Source organism: Cyprinodon variegatus, unplaced genomic scaffold, assembly GCF_000732505.1.
Source record: "Cyprinodon variegatus isolate N-32 unplaced genomic scaffold, C_variegatus-1.0 Scaffold480, whole genome shotgun sequence".
NCBI lineage: Eukaryota > Metazoa > Chordata > Actinopteri > Cyprinodontiformes > Cyprinodontidae > Cyprinodon > Cyprinodon variegatus.
Genome location: NW_015150933.1, coordinates 40,735 through 60,040, shown reverse-complemented (window position 1 = coordinate 60,040; position 19,306 = coordinate 40,735). Strand labels below are relative to the sequence as shown.

Below are 19,306 nucleotides of genomic sequence, written 5' to 3'. Positions count from 1 at the left end.
TTATCTTAAAATGTCAGCTAGTAATGGCCATGTTTCTTCCAACCATGTTTGTTTGTATAATAGGAACATCCAGGAAGAGGCCGACAGCAGAAACAGATGATCAGTCGTGAGGTAAAAGTCAGATACATCAGAGCTGTTTTGTGTATTAACCTTTTTCACAAAAAGGACAAAAAGCACCTCAACCGAGAGTAACAAAACTTTTTTTTTTGCATAAATTTTGTTGGAAAAGCACCTAAAGCAACAACACAAGCTCAAACCCTCCTTTGTTTAGAGCATCAACCCCCCTCTCTGTCTTACATAATGGTATGAACCTTTACCTTACAAGTGATAGGACATACACTGGCCAGTTAGCCCTGAGAGCTAAGCAGCAAAAAAAACAAAAAGGAAGCATTTCATAATTTGTTTCAAAGTAGCATTTCTCAAGGCCGTATTGTATGATATCGGTATCTGTATCGGTCTTTAACTCTGCTTTCAAAGTGCATTGCTAGTTTAGGACTACTGGTGCTTGCTCAGGTATTGCAGGAACCAAGTCCTCATGGTAGGCAATTAATTTATTTTACAGTACAAACAGAACCGTTTTCTTCTCTGTCAAGTTTAAAGTGATCCAACACTATTAACACAGTCTGCATCTTTTTGCTTCTCTACAGTTTCCTCCACGGCTTAAAACCGCATGTATTAAAGTGTGGGCTATCATTAGTGGAAGTGAGAGTATTGCTCAACAACGACAACAACAAACAACATCCGGCCTCAAGACAATTAATAGTTCAAAAAGATATTTAAGAGGCCCCTCCAATTAAAGTAAATCAGGTCATTCAGGGAATCATGTCTGCCCTACGAGTCTCTATTTTCATCATTCCCACAGCTGCTTTGTAAAATCGCCCTTACCACACCAGCCCATCCAGTACTTTCAACAATCTGAGTGGGTTGTTTTTTGTTGTTTTGTTTTTTTTAACAAGACTTAGAAAGAAAGTATGTAGGTGTGTCTTTCAGAATGAGATCACAAAGTGCAGCCAACATACAGCAAACGTTTAAAGCTTTTCAAGGCTGAGAATGTGGAGTTCGACCGAAATCCCAGTGCTTCAGCATATGAAGCTAAATACTTGCTCCACTTTCTTTTGTGAGTCTTGAAACAGTTTGCACGTGCATGTTCAAGATGACTAATCAGAAAGGAATCAGAGTAAGAGTGCATGGCATGGCTTTGTTTAGTTAACATGCTAGAGCGGCTATGCTTTGTGCCGGGGACTGACCCACTGTGAAATCCAATCATCACCAAGAGGGAGTAACTGTTAACTCTAGAGGGAGGAGGAGGGAGACGGTTCGCCTGAGATTGGTTTCGTAGAGTTAGAAGACTGGAAAACCAGCTTTCAGAGAACACACACAAGAGCTTGATGATAACGGGAAGGTTTATCTTTTCTGAGATGTTAAATTGTTGTTTTTCAGAGCACACATGGGGGTAATGAGTATGATGAGGTTGTTTGAGACACTTATCACGCCCACGGGGAGATTTGAGTCACTTGGGTGGCACTGCCACACAATAAAAGCTGAAGCTAAGGTGTGGGACGCCTGGCTGAGGTGACGGACAGCAGAGTCAGGCTGCTGCAGGTTCACCTTCTGTGCAGTGGCTCTGGGGCAACGATTGTATGACAGTGATGCGACACTAAAAGCCTTCCTGTCAGGGAAGCGGCCGGACGTCCTCCAATCAAAACACGAAGGCTCGGGGTGACATTTCACAGGGCACAGCTGCTGGGCTGCGACAGCGTGCCAGCTCACTATTCCTGACGGGTTGTTTGTTTAGTGCGTGTCATAAGTAGAGGGGTGTCACTGCAGGAGTTGTGTGTGAATGTGTAAGTGTGTGTACGTGTCAGACAAACTCGCCGCTCTCGTACCAGTCATTATTTGACAAACTTGAAGTTATATTTTACACCGACTCTCTATAAGAATGTTCCGTTCTTATCAGCAGTAGTGTAGGGGTGGAAAAATGGACATTTGCCAGTTTCAAGACACAAGAGTACACACAGAAAGGAGAAAAAAAAAACTAAAAAAGGAACCAAAGTACACACACCTAAGGACCTGTGTAAAATTACTCTGGTTCAGAAGGTTTAATCTGTTGTCTGTTCAGTTTTAATTCTTAATGAAAAGTAATAAAACTGGGTTTCTACACCATTTCAATATTTGAACCCTTGACTTAACAGTTCCATCCTTTTAAAGTTCTTAGGACCTTCAATTGTGTAATTTTAACGGGTATACTTATCTAGTCAACGGATTTTAGAAGGAGAGACAGGAGGAAGAGAGGGAGTTAAAGAGTGATGAAAAAGAGAAAAAAATTGTGAATGTGAGGAAAGACAAAAGTGATGGGGAATAAAATTGTTAAATAGAAAAAAAAAAACTCTCCATACACTAGATTTTATTTTACAAACTAATCAAGACCTGGAAATTAATTATAATTTTTTCTCAACTGTGCAACAGCCACAACAAAAACTCAATTTGCTTCTGCAGAATCAAACAAAAAAAGACAATTACATAAAAATGGAAAATAAAACACACACCTACAATTGGTTTGATTTTATGTCTGAACTTGTCCCCAACTGGTGGCTGGTAACAGAAATATACTTTTTTCTGATCTGTGAAGCAGCCACATAAGAGCGACTGGTTCTCTGACAAATCATTCTATAGGGAATAAGACTTAATTTTAGACATTGGTCTCATTATAAGTGTTCAAAAGTTATTGCACATGAAGCACAGGGATACAAGAAACCATATAAAATGGAAGTTGCACCTTTCTACTGTTCTGTTGAGTTTTCTAGTGATACTGCCACCAGTGGCCAAAGCGTAGAACTGCAGCCCTCTTATGCTTGTTTGCGCAGCTCGAGCTCATACTTAAGGCTATTTTTTTTTTTTTTTACTTTTTTCCACCTTACCATCGATTGCCATCAGTGGTTGCTTCTTACGATGTACAAAATGCATTTCGAATAAAACGCTTCCATTGTCTGCTAGTTCTGACTCATTTAACATGGATGCACTTGACCTCACATCCACAGAACAGCGTTGGAAATTCCTGCCTGAAGTTAACTCAGGAAAATAGGCTAAAGGCCTATAGATGCACTGAACTACTGAGGTGTCAGTCTTCTCATCAAGCAATGTTTTAGTCTTAAAGGGTCAAATAAAAGATATTTCTTTTAGTGCAAACGTACAGAATGTCTCTAAGATATAAAGGAAAACCTTTCAGATTCTCTCATAGAACACTCTGGAGTTGAGTTGAATTTTTTATGTTCGATATTTTGTTCACAATATATCAAATTAGTTATGATTCCAAAGTTAATGTCAGCTACAGCGATGTCCCAAGCCAATAATGAATTAAGAAATCAATCCAATATTTGGCTAAAAAGTATTGCAAAGAGTTTGTTAACTGGATTATAGAGATTCTAAATGATGTCTTTAACTTACATAGCAACACTCTTAGAGCAGTAACTATACAAAAATTGTAAAAGAACATCTTAACATTTTGCATTTAAAATGGAAAATAAAATTTTTTCATCCGTCAATACGCTCTATCCAGAACTCAAGCGGACACACCTTCATACTTTCTTTCTAGTTTAAAATCTATAAGGAAACATTTTCTATCTGATTATTAATTGAATCAAAAAAATAATCAACAGATTAATCAATTATCAAAATAATTGTTAGTTGCAGCCCTACTGGGCATCTAATTCATCTACTTGGTTCCAACCAGGGCATTTACATGATGCATTTTTATGCAATTAACTCTTAATTTCAAATACCAAATTATTGTGAACAGATGTTAGATCAAGGTTTAATCAGATGTTATGCAAAAACTCAAGGAGAACGATTGGTGCTTCTAGAAGTTGGGGAGAAAAAAGGGCTGGAATTTAGTCATATCAATCCCAAGTGTCCTGTACATATAGAGCACTTTTTCAAACAAGGAGACTTGACCAAAGTGCTTTACACGACATTCAGTCATTCACCCATTCACGCACACACTGATGGTGGCAAGCTACATTGTAGCCGCAGCTGCCCTGGGGCTCACTGCTGTACACTGCTGCCACTGGCTCCTCTGACCACCATCAGTAGGTAATGTGGGTGAAGTTTCTTGCCCAAAGACAACATAGAGCCAGAGCTGGGGCTTGAACCGACAACCCTTTGGTTGCAAAGAAAGCTCCTGGATCCGACCCCACTGTGTTGGATATATAAGCATATGCAGTTTTTTTTTTTTTTTTTAAATGGGCTGAATTTCATTAAAAGTTCTGGGGATCAAAAATACCTGCAGTCCAAGAAAAACACTGTATCAACATTTTTACATTTTTTTTACATTTTTTACCCCCCAACCAATGTAAACTTAAAAAAACAAAACAAAATAAAGTACTTAACTAAAAAGGATTTCATGAACTCCCAAGCCAAATAAATAAACGCATTAATTTTTAAAATTTATTTTGAAGTTATTTGATAAAATATTTAAAAATTAGGCAGTTTATATATAAAAAAAACAAAGCAGTAGTGCTTTTCCATTTTAACAAACCAGAAGAACATGTGATGCACTGCAAAGATTGATAACTCACCTGAATTTTTCTTATGTCTTTAAATGCTTTCATACTGGCTATAGCTCATGTGTTTGGATGTTAGTAATGCTGTTCTTTTATAACGAATTACCGAGTTATAATTTAATTATCAAAGAAAGCAGTAAGATATTTATATATAGATTTGCAGGTGAAAAATATTAAAGCTTATGGATTAGGTAAAACTGAAACAAACTGGTGATTATGAAATCAGAGGACCTAAACCTGCGTCATCCTCTGGCTAAACTAAGACTTGCAGTTAAGGCAACTTACAGCAGCAAAATGCTCTGTTTAAGTAACCTGCTCCCATTACATTATCCGGTTAGTTTGAGTTTATCTTATTCCAGAAAAAGTCTGCTTCTCTGGCTCCGAGCCAGGAGGTTTGAGTGGTTTTGGAAAAGTTTCTTATCCCATTTTGCCCCGGGTGGTGATGGAGGGAGCTCTGTAAGGAAGCCACAGTTGAAAGGCAGAGTTGGTATGCACACATAAAGCTACTCAAAGCCAGCAGGTATGTGTGGAATGCCTCTTCGTCCAAACAACGGGACTCACGCCTGACACAGAACCATGCCAAACACCACACAATGATGTCGGAGGGAGGTAAACTCTGAAGAGCCCACTAGCGACTCTGCAGTCAAAACTTTCTTTTCTGCTAGCTAATTTAGAAAAACAGGTAAAATTCTGAACCACTGGTAAGAAAATGGATCAATTCCAACAAACATATAACGATAAATCCTAGAACTGTATATTTAATGCCTGAATGCAAACATTTCTTCAACATGCGTTAACAGGCATAAATTTAAGGTTCTTTACACAGTTTGAGTTGCGTGTTAGCTTGGTTAACCTGCATGTTTGAACAGTTGAGGTTTCTTGAATGCAGGGTAATCACCACAGTCAAATGTAAACGCGGTGATTATCCTGCACTTATATTCAATTTAAACTAATTCAAAAATACTTAATCAGATTCAAAGGAAAATGAAACGTTGGGGCTCATTATGTAGGTTTCTTGAAAGAGTTGTTCGTTTATTGGTATGGAGGCCATTTATAACATTTCCTCTCAAGACATTTATGCAGAGTCAGACTGACTAAAAAGTAAAAAAAAAAAAAAAAAAGAAGAAGAAGAAGACAGTGAAGAGGAAAACAGAATTACTGAGTATAATGGCTGAAACAATTAATCTAGATAATCATGATGAATCAGTTATTTAAATAGGAATGGGGGGGAGGTTCCAGCTTCAAGGTTAGTTAAAAAAAGCCACTTTATTTCTCTGAATCATTGTATAAAAAGAAGCCTTAACGCTTCTAGCAACTTTAACTTATGACGTCTGCAGTTAGTTACAGCTATGAATAACAACATCTTTTATGGTATTCTATGCTATTTTCTTAGCAAAGTATGTAATAATTGAATATGTTGTAATCAGGATGTTTGGCTCGCCCCTCCCCCGGACCAGCTCCACAATAAATGCATTGCTTTTACTGCAGGTTAGATGATTAAAACACATTTTATGGAGCATTTTTTTTTTTATCATTTATACATTTCAAACAAAAATTCTGTTTCAAAACAGAGTTGTTGTTTTTTTTGTGTTTTTTTTTTTTATTTTATCTCAAGATTTTGTTTAGTAATTTTTCATACTACGACCGAATAATGTTACGACTTTATTCTTGAAAAGTTACGACTTTATTACATTTGATCACTGCTGCATTTTATGGAATGGAAATTTCGTCTTGTATACACAGAGTGTATACAAAATGACAATTCAAGTTGTTCAAGTAATTCTCATAACGTCACAACTTTATTCTAAAATGTTATGACTTTATTTTCAGAATTTTGCGACTTTATTCTGATATTATTAGGATTTTAAATACATAATAAATAAAAAAATCTCTAGCCTGGCCTGGTACTCCGTCGTATCATACAGGTTTGTTTTCATAAATTTTTTTTCTTTACAGGATTTCATTTTAGTTTTTTCTATTACTTTATTGATTTACGGATTATTTTTTTTGCTCATGTGATTTTCTTTTCAAATTGGCGTCTTTCTTTGATAAAACTGTTGTCATTTCAGACAAAAAAAAACCTAAAACACAATTCAGCTAATTTTCTCTTCATTTTTTTGATAATGGGATAATGTGCCAAGTACTACATTTTAATAAAAAAACGGGGGTAGATCTTATGAATCAATACTTTGTAACATGCATATGGAGCCCCTCATTGAATATCAGTAACACAAAAACACATTTGACACTTTTTTGTTTTCAAAAGGTGTTTTTTGTATTTTCAGTGCTTATTTTGGAGAATATTTAGGCAAGCCTCAAAAATGTTGATGTTTGTACTTTTTAATCACCTATATATCAGATACGGTCACTCTTGATAACTATTGTTCAATCTCTTTCTGCTGGGCAAATACAAGCTTTTCAATTCACACTTTATAACTAAAGTGTCTTCTTTGCTTGTCAAGTTACATCAATCCTATGGCTGCATGGACTTTATGTTAGGAGAGCAAAGAGTTATTTCTTCCAAACAGATATTATGTCATACAGTATGTGAATGTGAGAGATCAATAAGACCACTTTGACTAGTATATCTACAAGTTATCATAATTGTTTGCTTCTCAAGTAAATATATAAGTTTTTTGGAGCTTTGTAAATAAGGTTGAGGCATACTGTACATGTCACACCATTCAATATTAAATATTCACCCAGACCATGAATGTACTTTGTTCAAGAAGCATATCTATATTAAAATAGGATATACTATACATGTTTAAACACTTACCTCTTTTATGCAGCCATCCCTCCTTGACGATCACCACATTGGTCATGTTGGAGGGCAAGGTGGAGGATCCAGGTTTCCAACAGGGAGAGACACAACTTTGTTTTCTTTTCTCAGCCCTGTGCAGGAGCCTGCAGATGGGGTCCTGGGGTTTAGGGCCGCCTTTTCAATGGTGGTAACCTATTAGTAGAGGAAAAGTAAAAATTAGCCCACAGTTGAGGTGAAAGATTTTTTTTTCCCCTCCATGTGTCTAAATTTTAACCTTCAGATCAACAGAGCAGAGTGGAAGCAATGTAACCGAGAGGATCCTTGTGCTTTATGGCCCAGTCAAAGGAGGACATGCTACAGCAGCAGTGGCGTCGTTTGAACAAGTGGAACCTGCAACATTTCAAGGTTCGAATAACTACGCAAGGCCGTGTGTTTTGGCATTCAGGATGAAGTCTCCCGTATTGGAAAATTCCACGCCGTCTACAACCAGCACAGCCATTTTTGATAGACCAGGAGTTTTTCCCTTCCACTTATGACCACAACAGCTCTTAAAAAAAAAAGAAAATTTGATGACGTCAAATCATTCCCGCACAAGCCACACACATTAATAGACTGCTGGGCTTGCTTGCTGTAGTATCAAAATTGTTCCTTCAGCTTTAAGCAAAGAAATGTTTCCAATTTCCATCTTCTAATATCACAACTATTCTGAAACACTAATTCCTGGAATGCAGATCTGACCCATTTTTTTCCAATGGGAACTTCAAATCAATTAAAAAAAGGAAAAGGGAAAGAATGTGTGCCAAACCTATATAGTTTACTGATTAATTACGGTATATCTAATGTTATCAAAGCAGCGTAGGTATGTTTTCAGCTGATGGGGGTTTGCAGCATTGAGGAAGAAAACATGTTATTAAAAGCTGCCAGTAAATAAATGGTAAAAATAAATGCATTGATAAATGGTTTGGATTGGGTAATTGTGTGGTGTTGTAATGGAATAAATAACCAAACGCATTTTATTTCTGGCAGTATAATCTAATCTACAGAAAACACTGGCAAAAATCAAACCTACTACATTTTAACGTCCTGGATCTAAATATCTCTGATGTTTTACCACGTTTTCTGCTGACATGTTCAATCGATGCATTTCAGTGAGTTTGGTTATAAAGTCACTTTTTTATACTTGGGGGAAAAAAAAACTTTAAATTTAGTTTAACAGATTAGAAGCAACACTGAAAAAAAAAGTTTTTAAACTTTTATTGGATAGAGAAAACAAAACCACTAACCGCCTGTCAGATCAAATTGACAGACTGGTCAGTTAGGAATCCTCTCAAACCTGGTCCATCCAGAGGACAGTCTGAAAGACGTGGGTTTCTCGTTTTCATAGCGCTTTTCTGGCGCGTACAAAAACGATATAAACAAGGAGATAAATGTGTTTAACACAGTTTCAGTGGCAGTTCCGCTCCTTCAAAGTCAAGGTATGGGTCCAATGCACTGAAGAGAGCTTTAGTAGAGGGAACACAGAATGCACCACACCAAAGCACTGCAAGATTCCAGTAACACTCTTCAGTATGGAAGGCATTGCTGCAGGAAGGCTCTGAGTTAGCTGTTCTTGTACCAGAGTGGTATGAGAAGCTACATTAAAAAGAAGCACTAATATGTAAAAAGCAAATAAAAATAAAACTGTAATTGTTGTTCAACATGTTGTAGAAAATATAGTAAAACTAAACTTATTACAGTACAGTATATTTCCCCCCTTCTTTTTGACATTTGAAACTTTTAATAGAACATGATAACCATAGAAAAACTGGCAGATTTTGAGAAATCAAGGGGTTCAACCTGAGTTTTAAAATAACAACTCTGTCATTTTTTTTGTAGCTTTAAAAAATATGTAAAATCTGAGAGCATAAATAAGCCAGGAAATGAAAAACAGCATTCTATTAATGCTCTCTATTAAAGTATTTCTATGAATTTCTATTATTAAATGACAATTAAGGAAGAGTTTGTTCACTTGCTTTTAAGAAATTCAGAACAACTACTTAAAATCATATAAACCACAATTCACTCCAACCTGGAATCATTTTAGTTTAAAATATCTGGGGCTTTTAGAGCTTTTAAGCTAGGCCAGATATTTAATATCTACTGTAACTAAAGAGTCAAATCTAATTGGTGATGAACAATCAAGATCAGGTTAGATTTGTCTTTAGTATTTATAGTTTTAAAAGATCAAAGAAGAAAAAGCATTAATAAAAAATCTACTTTGTGGATTAATACAATAATCGAAAAGCATTGAAGTGAAAGTCAAGACAATGCTGACTTGTTAAGGTGGAGTAAAACATGTACGAGTTCTAAGAACAGAACATGTAGCTACAGAAAGCAGAGGTCGACTAAAATTAGTCCATTAGTCATCCACCAGTGAAAATATTTTCATATTAATAAACTAACAAAATAAGCTTTCAGCCTCCGTACTTCTGTTTGAAATGTCCATCGATAAAGGGGCCTGGTGCCGTGTTGTTCATTTGCCATTTTCAGGACTATTTAGTGCAGAACTTCTAGTACTGCAAAATGCTAGGTCTGTGTTTAGAGAACAACAACTTCCGTCTCTGGTTGGTCAAGCAGAATACATAAAAAACAAACACCTCACTTACATATATGTCTTTTTTTAAATCAGATGCGTTATTTGTTTATCCTGAAAGTCAGCAGCTTAAAGTGCTTCACAAAATAAATGATTTGATGGTAGAAATTTATTGAGAATCTATGACATCTTTTACTTTGAATCTTAAAGATATTTTGAGTATGTCTTTAGATTAGCATTGCTGCTAAAGTTTAAAGCCTTGACTTTACAGGACTATTCTAACACAAGAGAATGATTTGATCTGAACCATACCATAGAGTCTCTGGCTCCATGTTCAGAGCCGTTGCGCTCAGTCCTGCTCTAAAGTTGTTGGGGTTTTTTTTGGTGCATCCTTTACATTTTTTTTGCCCTGAATCACCGCTATCCCTTACACACTTTCCCTGTATTGCAACAAATGAAAATAATAATAATAATAATAAAATGGCATGTCTTTATGCTTCTACTAGAGGTTTGGGGGTAATTATTTTTATTTTACAGATTAAAGAGTTCTTCTACTCCATATCTTTCTTCAGTTCTCATGTGTTCTTTGGTCTTCATGATGCTCATTGTTTACAGAACGATCTTCAACAACCTCAGGCATTTATAGAGCAGCTTTACTTATGCTAAAATTAATTTACACACTGTTGAATGATACAACCTTGTCAAAACTATTTATCGTTTGGCTTAAACGTCACCCTTATATGGCAATTTGTTTCGCACCATAAGATTAAAAAAACCCCAATGAAGTTAACTTTTTCAAGATACAGAAAAAGTTCAGAAGCTATGGATAATTTTACAAGACACAGTATGTATAGTAAAAAGGCATACAGTGTCATCTGATAAACTGGCTCAAATCCAAAACAGTTATCAATCATCCATCAACAGCACGCACTAAAACCCTGCAGGCTATCATTACAAAAACACATGACGCTTTGATCCATCCACGCCTGCTTTATATGATATAAAGACTGCTTTGAATACAGGGCGGAAGGAAAACAATGATCAATTGCCACACTTGCTTTCACAAATGTCACAGCGAACACCAAGCAATTCCTGACCATTGACTAAAATCAATTTTTCTGCAGCTAAATCAAAGGGGGAGAGAGAGAGAGAGAGAGCGAGAGAGAGATGTGTTTCACTGGCCTCATTCAGTTTACTGCTGAGGCCAAACAACAGGAAGTGAATGTGACAATTGACAGACAAGTCATACTAGTACAGCCCAATGCCTCACTACATCTGTCACTAAACATGTAGTAAACACGTTTACTTACTTCTATCAGTGGGCAAAGGTGAGAATATACCTTCATGCAGGGGTGTTTTTTCTTTTTTTAGATCAAAAATAATAACACTGAGTGCAACGACCAAAAAAAAAAGTTTAAACCTGTGAATCAAACTGTGTGGCACATGGGAGGATATGTCACACAAACAAACTTGATCGTACACAGAGCACCACAGCCTAAAAAGCAACATATGCATAAGAGCGGCTCTGGAGCCACAACAGAGCGCTGCTGTTTTAATGGGAGCGACCTGTTGCTACTGAAGCCTGTGTGGAAAAAGCTGGGCTGCTGCCAGCGCTTCAGCCACTAAATGAACCCAGTACCCCGACGGCGGGTCACATGGTCCGCAGGCCTCTGGGCCACCGCCTGCCTGGATGTCCTCATGTCAGGGCGTTTTTTTTTTTTTTTCTTCCTCCCAATCATTCATCTTTCTGGCTCCAGCTTCAGGAGGGTAAAAGGAGGGACTGGGAAAGTGCCCCCCCCTCCCTCCAATTAGATGCAAATCATATAGCAAAAGATGCCCCACACACTGAGCTGAGTGGGTCAGACAGGACGGTCCCATGCATCTCATGCAGGAAGCAGAAAATAAGGCCAACGTCATCACACCACTTCCGTCATCGCAGATCAATAGATACAAGTGTGTTTCTCCCATTTTTCTTGGTAAATAAAATGAGTCAGCAGAAGAATCATCTCTACGTCAGCTTGAACAGAAGACACAAATATCCAAAATAATAACTAGCAACGAAGCAGATCCAACAATCTCATGTGCTGGTGACACTTGTGTTTATTTAATTGCCACAGTGGAACTGGTATTAGTATGAACTACTATACAGTCCCAAGTTCCTCTTTCAGGTTCCCTGAAAATAGACCATTGAAAATAATAATAATAATAATAATAATACTGCAGTTACGGTAGCTGAGCAACCCTGAAAGACCCACTGTTTTAATCCTGTGATGACTTGAAAAGCAGAACCTTTATGACTCACATTAATTTATTTACTTTTTATGCTCCTCTGGCATGCCGCAGTCAGCACACGCAACTGGCCGAGAAAAAAAGTACAACACATTTTTGGCTGAAATGGGTTTTTTTTTTTTTTTTTTTTTTATATAAACTCCTGTGACCCCAAACTAGGTTTGCATCCCAAATCTGTCTGCATTAAGTGACAACATTTCCAGCAACATTCCTCGGATTCTGCATGCAACCAGTGGCACATTTGCGTCAATGGAGCTGTTGGGGGGGAGGGAGGGATTGGGTGGGAGGTGACTGGTATTTTCTAAACAGAACATGGAGCGAGCCAAGCAAGTCACCAGCTGCTTCATTACGCCAGCTTGTTGCGTCTTCGCCGGGTCACATGCCAGGCCCCCATTGCGTACACACAAACGGTCGGACGTAGTCTCATGACCGGTAAAAACATTCAGACACTTGAAAGCATGAAGGGTAAAGCGTGCCTGGGGACAGTGTGGTTCTACAACCCTGGGAAATGGAGACACGTGGAGATTAGAGCTGAACGTGTCTAAGACAAATTAATGTTACATTTTCAGCTCATCTTTAAAAATATGTATCAGACGCTGATGCCACAATGGATAACACTCAACCTCGTAATAGTTTAAAACAGCAACATGAAGAGGTAGCTTTTATATTTACTTTGAGCATCTGTTGACAACACATAAGGCGTTTCTACCTGTATAATTTTATTAGTTCTTTATTTACCTACTTTAAAATCTATTTTTTTATTTAATAAGGGGTTTACCTCTACACTGAAGAGCTGCACCAAAATAACAGGAGTCGTACAGAAGACTGCATAGATTCAGAAATAATCATCAAAGTGGATTATAATGAGGGTCAAAGGTGACTATTATTTTTAAAACGTTTATAAAAACATCAAGATCAACTGCCAATTAAAATTATCTCCAGACAGACTTCAGTCCTGGCTTTTGATTCCAGACTACAGCCTAAACCAGTCAACACCATAAGGAGGAAGTAATAAAAAGAAAAAAGAAGAAAAAAAAAAAACAGTCCTATCGCTTGACCTTCAGAAAGAGGTTCTTCAGGTAAGCTAAAGTAGTCAGAGTGGGGGTTAAACTTTGGTGTAATGTATAACACAGTCACGCAAATGCTTCCTTTAAGAACAAATTACAAAATCAGTCAAAAGACACTTCTCTGACATAACTTCAGCACATAAGTCACTCTGGGTGTTGGTCATTTTATCACCTTTGCTCATTTCGTGTTTGACTTTCTTTGGTTTTGAAATGGCATCTGCTCCAAGGGACTTTTTGTCCTAATGTACCCCCATGTTTCTTAACCGCTTTGACACGCCGTCATTAGAAGAAGCTCATCTAATTCATTCATAATCTAATCAAAGTTTCATTTTGGGGGGGGTTAAAGGGCTTTGGTGTGAAAGGAACTGAACTAAATGCTTTGTTTTTGTTTTGTTTTTTTAAAAGATGGCCTTCTTTCAAAAATACAGAAATTTAAAATAGACTTGAACTTCTTAAAAACATGATTTTTCTGCCTTAAAGGAAGAAATAAAACAGGTTTTTCAACAAAAAACAGCTCTGGAGCTAGAAAAAGAAATACTTTGTGACTTATCTGTTATGCAAAGGCTAAAGTGAGTTGTGCATCACTTGAGCAATTTAATTTAGCATCAGTTAGGCAAACAGTGTCTCTTGTGATTTCAGTGGTTGTTCAGCTATGGTCTACTGTAGAGAAACGTGGTTAGATGACACCAATAAATAACATCTTACTAGTGAGAGGTTACTTATAGTTATCTTGTTTAACTAGCAGGGGTCATAAATGGTGCCAAGAATCAAACTTAACCAAAATATTGGGTGTAAAACAAATATTCAAAATGATATTAACATGAAGCAGCTTAATTGCATAAATAATTTGTTTACAGGTGTGAACTGAACACTATGATCTGGTAAGTCTCCCCTTTGTGCCATTAGACTGCTGAATGTTTTGTAAAATTGGTTATTTTATTGTATTTTATTATATTTTATCATTCTAAAAAAACTAAAATGTGTTGTACATTTACAGTCATATGTTTATATGACTGTTTTTGTATATTTTTCACTATTTTTCTAGGCTGCACTTTAAAAGAATGAAATTGTCTAGGTGTTTTAAACTAAATATCTTTTTTGTTTTACACTTGTGTATACAAAATGACTAATAAATCTGTCTAAGTTCTTATACTCTGTGTGATGTCATCATCCCAAATACACACAAAGCATCACAAACTTCAGTTTTACTTTAAATGCACTAGAAAATGTGACCTAGCATTTTGCTGTACTAGAAGTTCTGCACTAAATAGTCCCTGAAAATGTGAAAAGAAACAACAGAAATCAATCCTTTCTCCTCCATCTTTTAATTCTTTATTATCAGATACTGTTGCTTAAAAAAAAGAAACCTCTGCATAGTAACTTTTAACAAAGTCCCCTATCATTGCCACACAAATAAACTCACAGTGATTTAGAGCAGATATGAACAACTGTCATTGCTGTAGGTGGTGTTGATAATGACAGTGAAGACATGAAAAACACGCATTATCTCATTGCACTGATTACTAGAGTGGAAAACTACTAAATAACACTGTTGTGGCCATTTTTTCCTCCCTTAAGACCTCCCTGAAGCACTAAATTGTGGACCAGGAGAGTTAAAAAGGCCCCCATTTTGAAGCACAACAAAGGTGGGCTACTTTTCTTTGCTGTTAGTAACAGAAAGATTCAACTTTTGGTAATAAAGGAGATAAACAGTTGCAGAGCTAGTTTTTTTTAATGAAACAATGAATGAGCTGCCCTCCTCTTGTTGAGCTCATTTGTTTTCATCCGGCTCCATGGATCTCCAGCACAAACAACTTTTCCAGCAGAGGTGGACACTTTCAAGCACAAGCAGATACTTTGGCGTGTTCGCTGAGGTCATTGTCAAAACCTGAGTGGTTAACGAATTTAAAAATGGGCTTAAAAGCTGCAATAGAACTTATTAAGTTTGATTTGGAAGCCGACTTAAAGGTGGAGGAGCTTCCTCGGTAAAGAGAAGCGACCAAAAGTGGCTAACTCCAGGTTTAGCGATAGAAAGGGGCCTAGCGGGGCAGCTTGGGTGAGAATAACCGCATCTCATGTTAAGTACAATGGGGACCTACCCTGTTTTAGCTCTCGGCCTCTTGTAAACAGCCACGCGAAGGAAAGGCAGACATTTACCTGGACAGCAGCTCAACAATGTGCCCGTCTCATTATACTTTGGTGTTTCGGCGGTGTTTTAGGTTGGTAAGTCCTTCAACAATGTGGACAGAAGTGCTCTCATTTACTCCGTTTCTCCTTGCCTTTCTTCCACTACACCTCCCAAACGCACTGTCTGCTGCTGTGGCAGAACGGCGTCTCCTGGGTCCTAAAGCCCACTCGGTTCAATTCACTGGCGAACTGTCACTGAAAGGAAAACATGTGCATGGCCTCGGTGAACCCTCCTCTATGGAAGAGGGTTAGGGCCACTGAAAAATAAAAAAAGATAACTGAGTTTTAAATATTATTTCAGTTTAACGTGGGGAAAAAAGTCTGAATTCTGACTTTAATCTGAGAATTCTGACTTTTTTTAAATTCTGACTTTAATCTCAGAATTCTGAATTTTGGCTCAGAATTCAGACTTTTATCTCAGAATTCTGACTTTTTTTCCCCTCAGAATTCAGAATTTTTTTTCTCAGAATTCTGACTTTAAATCTCAGAACTCAGATTTTAATCTCAGAATTCTGACTTTTGCCCTCAGAATTCTGACTTTAATATCAGAATTCTGACTTTTTGCTCAGTATTCTGACTGAATTCTGACAGCTAACAAACATCTTAGCATCCAGCTGTAGCCATGTCTGTTTTAGAAACTAGCTTTCTTGTTTTAATGACCTTCTACCCCTTTATTAATGAAAAAGCATCCCAGAGGACCCCTCGGGCACGTAAAAGAATGCTTAATTTCGTCATTTTGCACCAAAGTGTTACTGGCTTTCCCAAACAACTAACATCTTTTTGAGTGAAGCTGAGTGCTCCCACATCTCTTCCTTTATGGTGGCCATCTACATTAAGATCCACATTTCTGAGATTAAAGTCAGAATTCTGAGGAAAAAAGTCATAATTCTGAAATATAAGTTAGAATTCTCAGATTAAAGTCAGAACTCTAATTTTTTTTTTCTCATATTATAGTGAAATAAAATTTAAAAATAAGTTAACTTTTTGTTGTTTTTCAGTGGCCCTAATCCTCTTCCGTACTCCTCTGTGCTACCTACATGGGTGTAGATGACCCCAGAAAATAAAGGTGTATCTCAATCAGTGGTGGTTCTAGATAAAATGTGGGCCAATGTTCTTGGGGGCACCGCATTAAAGATCCAACAATAAAAACAACATCAAAACATTGCAATAGTCCATGATGAGGCCATGAAACTGAACATAAAAAGTGATTTGCCAATCTAGAATCCTCTAATATAGCAGATGAATACCGTAATCATATCTCAATATGACTTAAGATAAAAGTGCAACCACAGCTTTTTTCCAACATTGTTAAACTAAAACTATAAAAATGCAAAACTGGTCCAAGGAAACCAGCATATCTCAACAATGGGAATGAAATTTACATTGTTATTTCATAGGGCACCGAAAATACAATGGCAAACACACCAAAAAAAAAAAAAAACAGTGAAAGCGCAAAGTATGTATTAGTATATAGATGAGCCATAAAGAAAACTCCATACTTCTCACCAAGTATGTTCTTGACAAGAACATGGGAACGTATGGACTTGGGGAGAATAGGAGCATGCAGAATAAATCAGGGTCAATTGGAACAGAATCGTGACATCACCCCATTCAAAGCTGGTTATTGATAGTCTCTAGATAATAATAAATTCTTACTTTTGTCATCTAATCTTTGTCATTTCTTTGTCAGAGCTTAATCTTTGACAAAGATTAACACAGCCAGATAAACACAAATCAAATAAACATTCTGCCAAATAAAAAATCAGAGCCAGCGGCACTTCAAACACTTCTATATCCTAACCTTTTTCTAAATTACAAACTAAATTAGTAAATGGGCCATATAGTGAAGCTTACTTTTGTAGACATACATCAAAATGTACTTCTGTAGAACAACAGCAACAGAAAAGAACTTTCAACTTAATACTCTGAGCTCTGTGAGCGCTCCCCTGGAAGCTGCTGCTGCAGTGCATGATGGGACAGCTGTCTATCTGGAGAAGGCACAAGTCTGCTCTGATGCATGCTGGGTAAAGTAGGAGGGACGTTCTCAGTTTTTTGTTCCTGTGAATTGAAACAGTGCACGGGCACAAGTACACAAATTGAGAGACGGCCATTGATTTAGTATTACATTATCAAAACATATCTAAATAAGTAAAATGCTCTTAAAATAAGTGTATTTGCCCTTAATTCAAGAAGTTAAATATGATAATCCACCAAAGTAATGGGTATTTTCCATCTTATAATAAGAAGGTAAGATATGATGCACTTGAAATAAGTTAATAGAGTTGTTTTTTCTTATATTAAATGTAAATCACTGTACTCCAGCGTATGACATAAGGGAATGCTAAAAGTCACTCAATGGGTTTTTCTACAAAAATTTATTCTTTTAAAACATATATGTACATTTATAGGTCCTTTATACATGGCTGACTCAGTAAAACAAACTCTACAAAGGACACACATCTTCTTACTAATCACATCAAATCTGGTATCATATGAAATTAGAGCAATTCCCTTTTTAATAATATATAAGATATCTTTGCAGCAGCCTTTCTGAGAAAGTAATATCCTTACATTAGAGCTTACATACTACTGCGTACCGAGCTAAGTAATTTTAAAAAAATAACTAATATTGACTAATACCGAGCTATGTAATTACTATGTAACTAATATTGACTGATGGTACAGTTTGATGATACACATGACCAAAGGCTCATTTACAAGCAAAATAACTCTTACCATGTATATTAACAATGTTATTTGACCAGATCTCCTTACATGAGTTGAAAAATACACTAAAAAAGATACACTTGATTTAGTCCTACTTATGAAGTTATGTTTAATATGATGGCTTTTAGTATCTCAGGCATCTCCTGGATTTTCAAAACGATTACAGTGGTGTTTGTTTTGGGTGAGGCTGAAGTAATTAGATTTTTTCGTTGTTTAATCACATATAAATCAGACAGATATATTTTCTACTGCTACAAAAAGTTTGCATTTTAGACCAGATAAAGGCAAATATAGACTTAAATTCATTTAATTGTGTATTTGCAGAATGAAACTGACTCCAAAACCCAAGTACACAGAAAATAATTATTCTCAGTCGTTTAAAATAGGCTGCAGTCAGTTATGTGGTACCTTTGAATATTATTTGAGCTCAATCTGTACATGTTTTCATCTGAACCGTGATGCTGCTAATTGTGTTTTTGTGTGAATAGAACACAAACACCAATGAGCATCTTGAACCATAAAAGTGATCAAATAAAATTGGCGCAGCTCTGGAAAAAAAAAAAAATAAGAAATTCAATTCAGTTAAAAAAGGAAAGCCTCTCTATAATATACTGCAGACAAAATTATGAAGTTTAAGTTTTTTTTTCATTATTATTTTGAATGTTTTTCAAACAAAGAAATATCTCTGGCTTCCTCATAAAATGAAGCATTTTTCACAGATAAAATCCAAAGGCATTGGTTTATTGCACAAATCAGACATCATCTGTTGAATGAAAAGCTATAGATAGCCAGAAGCCCATGAATGCAGACTCTATACAGCATAGGCTGCTCCTCAACCAGAGATGTCAAAAACATCTTACTTCAGCTGAGAAGGAAAAAAAATGGTTCTAAGTCCTATGTTCCGCTAAAATTTTATTTTACATTACATGTGGAAAAAACAGGTCAAAGTCTGAAGGAAAGGAGTAGAGTCTTTTAAGCTTTTATTGTCTCTCTGAATCCACTGTTTGAAAGTGGTTGAGTAAAATTAATAAAACTTAAAAAATTTGATCTAGTGCTATTCATTTATCCATAAACTTATCGCACTTGTCCCTTAGCATTTTGCAGTGACACCGAACTTTTTTAGTCATTAACAGGCCTCTGG

At 36.6% G+C, this 19,306-nt stretch overlaps 1 protein-coding gene across 2 annotated transcripts in view; it reads right to left on the bottom strand.

The window, feature by feature from the left end:
* The window catches only part of akt1 (v-akt murine thymoma viral oncogene homolog 1), a 52,201-nt gene extending 36,606 nt beyond the window's left edge, over positions 1 to 15,595 (bottom strand). Inside the window, exons 1-2 of one of the 2 annotated variants that reach the window (XM_015389936.1) lie at positions 15,409 to 15,595; positions 7,339 to 7,515 (exon numbers count right to left, since the gene is read on the bottom strand). In XM_015389936.1, the coding sequence (XP_015245422.1) occupies positions 7,339 to 7,384 (46 nt within the window). In that variant the 5' untranslated portion in view covers positions 7,385 to 7,515; positions 15,409 to 15,595. Of the gene's footprint in view, positions 1 to 7,338; positions 7,516 to 15,350 lie in introns of both variants that reach the window. The other variant, XM_015389937.1, reaches the window with a different exon arrangement.
* Positions 15,596 to 19,306: the final 3,711 nt, after the last annotated feature.